This window comes from Macrosteles quadrilineatus, unplaced genomic scaffold, assembly GCF_028750875.1.
Source record: "Macrosteles quadrilineatus isolate MER2022 unplaced genomic scaffold, UCM_ALF_1.0 Scaffold_6__1_contigs__length_79288215, whole genome shotgun sequence".
NCBI lineage: Eukaryota > Metazoa > Arthropoda > Insecta > Hemiptera > Cicadellidae > Macrosteles > Macrosteles quadrilineatus.
The window spans coordinates 58,915,627-58,919,896 of NW_026542599.1; the positions used below are offsets into that span (position 1 = coordinate 58,915,627).

Sequence of the window (4,270 nt, forward strand, 5' to 3'; positions counted from 1 at the left end):
TGTTGATATTTTTTAGACAAGAGTTATTGGCTACTTTGGTATTATACCGATCACACAAAAAATCTACTTCGGCATAACCTAGTCTACATAGTAGTAAACATAGTCTACCCTTAGGTTAGGTTAGGTTATAATTATTAGGCGTGGTTGGTATGATATCAAAGTACCATAATTAGTTACCAATGAACATTTTTTTATTTAAAATTGTTTTCTTACTTCGAGTATCTAACCATAATTGTTGTTGTGAACTTTTATAATGTTCATACAAATCTAAGTAAAAAGAAAAATAAATTAATAGTACTGTACAAAACTACTCCAAATAAATTCATACTTTATTCTTTAAATGTCTATTCCAACTTCGAACAATGTTAAATGCATTAAGAAGATGGGACTTTCCGTAAGTAAATTTAGGAAGGTAATTCTTTGAAAATTCCATTAGTCCTGTTAACGCGTTTCTTGTCACGAAGTCAGCTTTGAATACTGATGGAAGAGCCGCAAAGTGTGTTTAGAAAACGAAGTAAATTTTTATTTAAAAACTATTTCTTTATTGATTCTCTGAATCTAGGAAAAGCTTTTTAATTTCTATCTTTGTTATGTAACATTATTAAACTGAATATGGGATCTTAAATCACACGTAACATGCATACAATTATTAAATAGGTTCGTTTTAGATGTACGACACAGTCAAATAACAGTTCAAGTCTAGTCAAATATCCTAATAATGGCTGCGTTAGAGATACTGTCGGTTAGCTTCAAGATTCAAAAATATTTCTAGAGAAAAATAAAACGGTTGGCTATCGACCTGATTAATTTTACTTACACACATCCTGAAGCAAACTCAGTATAACTCAAACTCCCAATAAAAGCCTTACCCTTTAAACGTAAATAGTATTAAAGTAAGCTAATGATAATAAAAATTAACAAATATCATCATTAAACATTAATAAGCCCCAAAAACCTTTTCTAAAAATGTTTACTTTCATAAATCGTGCATAATCGACAACTTAAAAAATCTGCAAATAAAAAAGTATTTTTATCACTCGAGTAATTGTTTACTGGACACATTAATGGTCCATTATTTTCCACAACCCATACAAAAAGGATTCCCATGCTTCTCCGTGAACTCTTTAAGAGCGATCACTTTCTGACATTTCGTACACTTGAAGCACTCTTGATGCCAGGTTTTATTCAACGCGGTCAGTATGGTGTTTTTGATAGGCTGGCCACAACCAGAGCAGGATTTACCATAAAGCTGCATATAATCTGCCTCACAGTAGGGTTGGCCACTCTGCTCACGGAATGTCGGTTCCCTTATGGGTTTTTTGCAGTGTGCGCAGGTAAAGTGTTCAGGATGCCAGGTCTTGCCCAGTGCAGCTACCACAGTGTCTGTGATGGGTTTGTTGCATTGGGCACAGTTAGGGGTCACCTCGGACACCTTGTATATCTGGGAGGTACGGGCGGACATTTTGGATGTGAAAGTCTGTTGATCGTGAAGTATCAGTGGGTGAGATTAATCATCGTGAAAGTTTACTGGAATTTCCCTTGTTGTCTCTTGAGACTTTGTTACTGTGGAAACTGTTAGTAAAAAGTATTTACACACCTACCATTCTAGCAGTTACTTAATTTTCTTATCCAACGTATATTCTTTGACCATTTGGTAGTTTGAATGTTATAAATGATCATAGATAGGGTTAGAATAATAAACATCTTTCAAATTTCGATTTATCATCAAGTTAAGAAAGTAAAAAACATTATTTGCTCAACAACTAGATAAAATTACACTTCCTATACAAAAAAAGCTGAAGAAAAACTTTTTTATGAAAAAAGAGTCTGGCGGCCTCTTTTTACCTTGCATTATCTACATGGACTACAGATGCCTGTGTGCGTGGGTCATATCCAGCAACACAAGGGGTGAGCCGGTACAGTGAAGATTAACTGTACTCTACTTATAAAAAAGTAGTGGCAGATTCCAGGAACACACATGTCGGCCTCGGGCCCAAATTTCACGTCCGTAGCGCTATTGAATGAGCCACCGACTCACAATCATTTTTGAAATCCAAAAAAAAATTGAATTTGCTTCTATATTTATATTATACTTTTATAAAAGAAAAAACCTATTGCAAAAGTGCATTGGGTTTTAAGTCTACGGCGCTACTGATTGAGGTACTGACTTACCAATCATTTTATTTATTTAATAATATATGAAAACGAAAAAACTAATTAAACAAATTGCAGTTTTATTTTTAAAGTTGAAATTTTAACCTAATAGTTTCTATATAGATAAACAAAGGTGTTGTTGAAATACGGTAAGGTTATTAAGAGTGAAATGCTCCCTTGTATTGTGATGAAGTGCCTCAATATCAGTAACAATAAACCATGCTTCATCTAAACCTCCATTGTCTTATGTAATACATTGAAACAATAAGCAATGCATAAATGTTAGGATTTATACTGGCTCTCAAGTATCGTCCCGTTTAAAAATCGTAATATGTATTTTGCTTTATATATTTTACTTATGAATGATTGAAAGTGGTACAATTCTAATTATTAATTATCTTAATTTTGTCTAAGCGTGAAACGATTAAATAAATGTTGTTGTTTCATTTCAAATAGTTTTTTTTCTTTCTATTACTGGACATAATGAACTATGCTAAGCTAATCTCTGAAAAAGATCCGCATGGTGAGGCTAATAGTTCCTTATTTTTAGTCTCATACATATTAGATGAATCTGATAAGTACGTATATATATAAATATATATATATATATATATATATGAGATGTATGTTATATCTTTTAGAATATCACCGTCCACTTTGGTCTATATCGTAAGCTATTTGCAAAAAGAAAAAAAAACATTGAAGTTAAACAACCCCTGGATTTAATGGGTGATTCAGTTTTAATTCTAATAATCTAATTCAGTGATTTAATTAAGTTATAAATTCAGCATTAAGCTCTTGAAGTCCCAGTATCCGGGACCAAGTCAAAACTAATGCGATGGTCCTTAATTTTGGCCGATTTTGACTTTGAAATACATCACGTCCCAAGAGAGTTAAATCAAGCTGCTAATAGCTTGTCAAGAAACCCGGTAGACAGTGGTGAGATATCCAAAGAACTCATGGAGAAGGAAGTTCCAGTCCCAATGAAATTAAGACAGATTGAGCCTGTTCTTATGGTGGCACAACGGGAAAATTTTGATATTGACTTAGAACTGATAAAGAAATGGCAGAATGAAGATGCAGCTTGTACTAGAATGAAATCCTGGATAACCAAACGTTTACACTAATTCCGAAGCTGTCCCATTTCAGTTCAAGACATGCTATAAGAACCTTAGCATGGAAGACAGTTTACTTATGTACAAATCTCATCTATCAGAATCTTCTCCTGTGATTGTAGTTCTGAAGTCTCAAGCTGTAAGGATTCTAGAGAAGTGCCGCGACAGCCCTGAAGCTGGCCATCCAGGACAAGACGAGACCTACACTTCGATTCGGTTTCGGTTCTTCTGGGTAAATATGTATCGGGACATCAAGAACTACGTCCAATTCTGCACTGTCTGTGCCTTTACCAAAGCTAACAACCAAAAACTAGTACAAGCTTGAGAGGACGTCGGCCACAACAGACGTGGGAGGTTGTTGCTCTAGATCTTATGGGACCATATCCCAGAACATCTCGAGGGAAGATTGGAATTTTGGTAGTGACAGACCTTATTACCAGGGGGTCGAAGCATTTGCCATTCCTGAAGCTACTTCGGGAAGAATCCTACAGATCCTACGAGCAGAGGTCTTTAGTCGTTATGGTTATCCACGATGTCTTCTCACAGATAATGGCAGTCCATTCACGTCAAAACAATGGTTGCGTACAATTTAATTTTTATAATTTTGTTGATTAATAAACAATCATTTATTGATATAATGTTTAACTATTATCATGAGTAAAATAATAAGATAGTTTAGTAAATTGAAGTTAGAAATTGATTTATTTAGCCCCTGTATGTAGGTAAATGACCAATTAAATGTTGTAGTATGATATACATCATTGTTAAGCATTTATTGTTTAATATAATGACTAAAGTCTAACAATTCCTTGTACAGATTTCCCTAAGACCCCCGATGCAGAACTAACTCCACTTGAAGGGTTGTTCAAGAGATTTACTTGCAGATACACCGGAGCTGTTAGGCCATTAAACATCTCAAGTTTTGAACAATCTCTCCACAAACATCTCCAGCGTTCTTGAGGGAAGTTGAAATACTTACGGTACAGATACTTCACATAACA

At 34.4% G+C, this 4,270-nt stretch overlaps 1 protein-coding gene across 1 annotated transcript; it reads right to left on the reverse strand.

Annotated features, from left to right (window-relative positions):
* Window positions 1–1,047: 1,047 nt before the first annotated feature.
* On the reverse strand, window positions 1,048–1,547 carry LOC128997353 (leupaxin-like). Its single transcript, XM_054422991.1, has one exon. It carries the CDS (start codon window positions 1,460–1,462, stop codon window positions 1,073–1,075), a length of 390 nt encoding a protein of 129 aa, XP_054278966.1. The 5' UTR covers window positions 1,463–1,547; the 3' UTR covers window positions 1,048–1,072.
* Window positions 1,548–4,270: the final 2,723 nt, after the last annotated feature.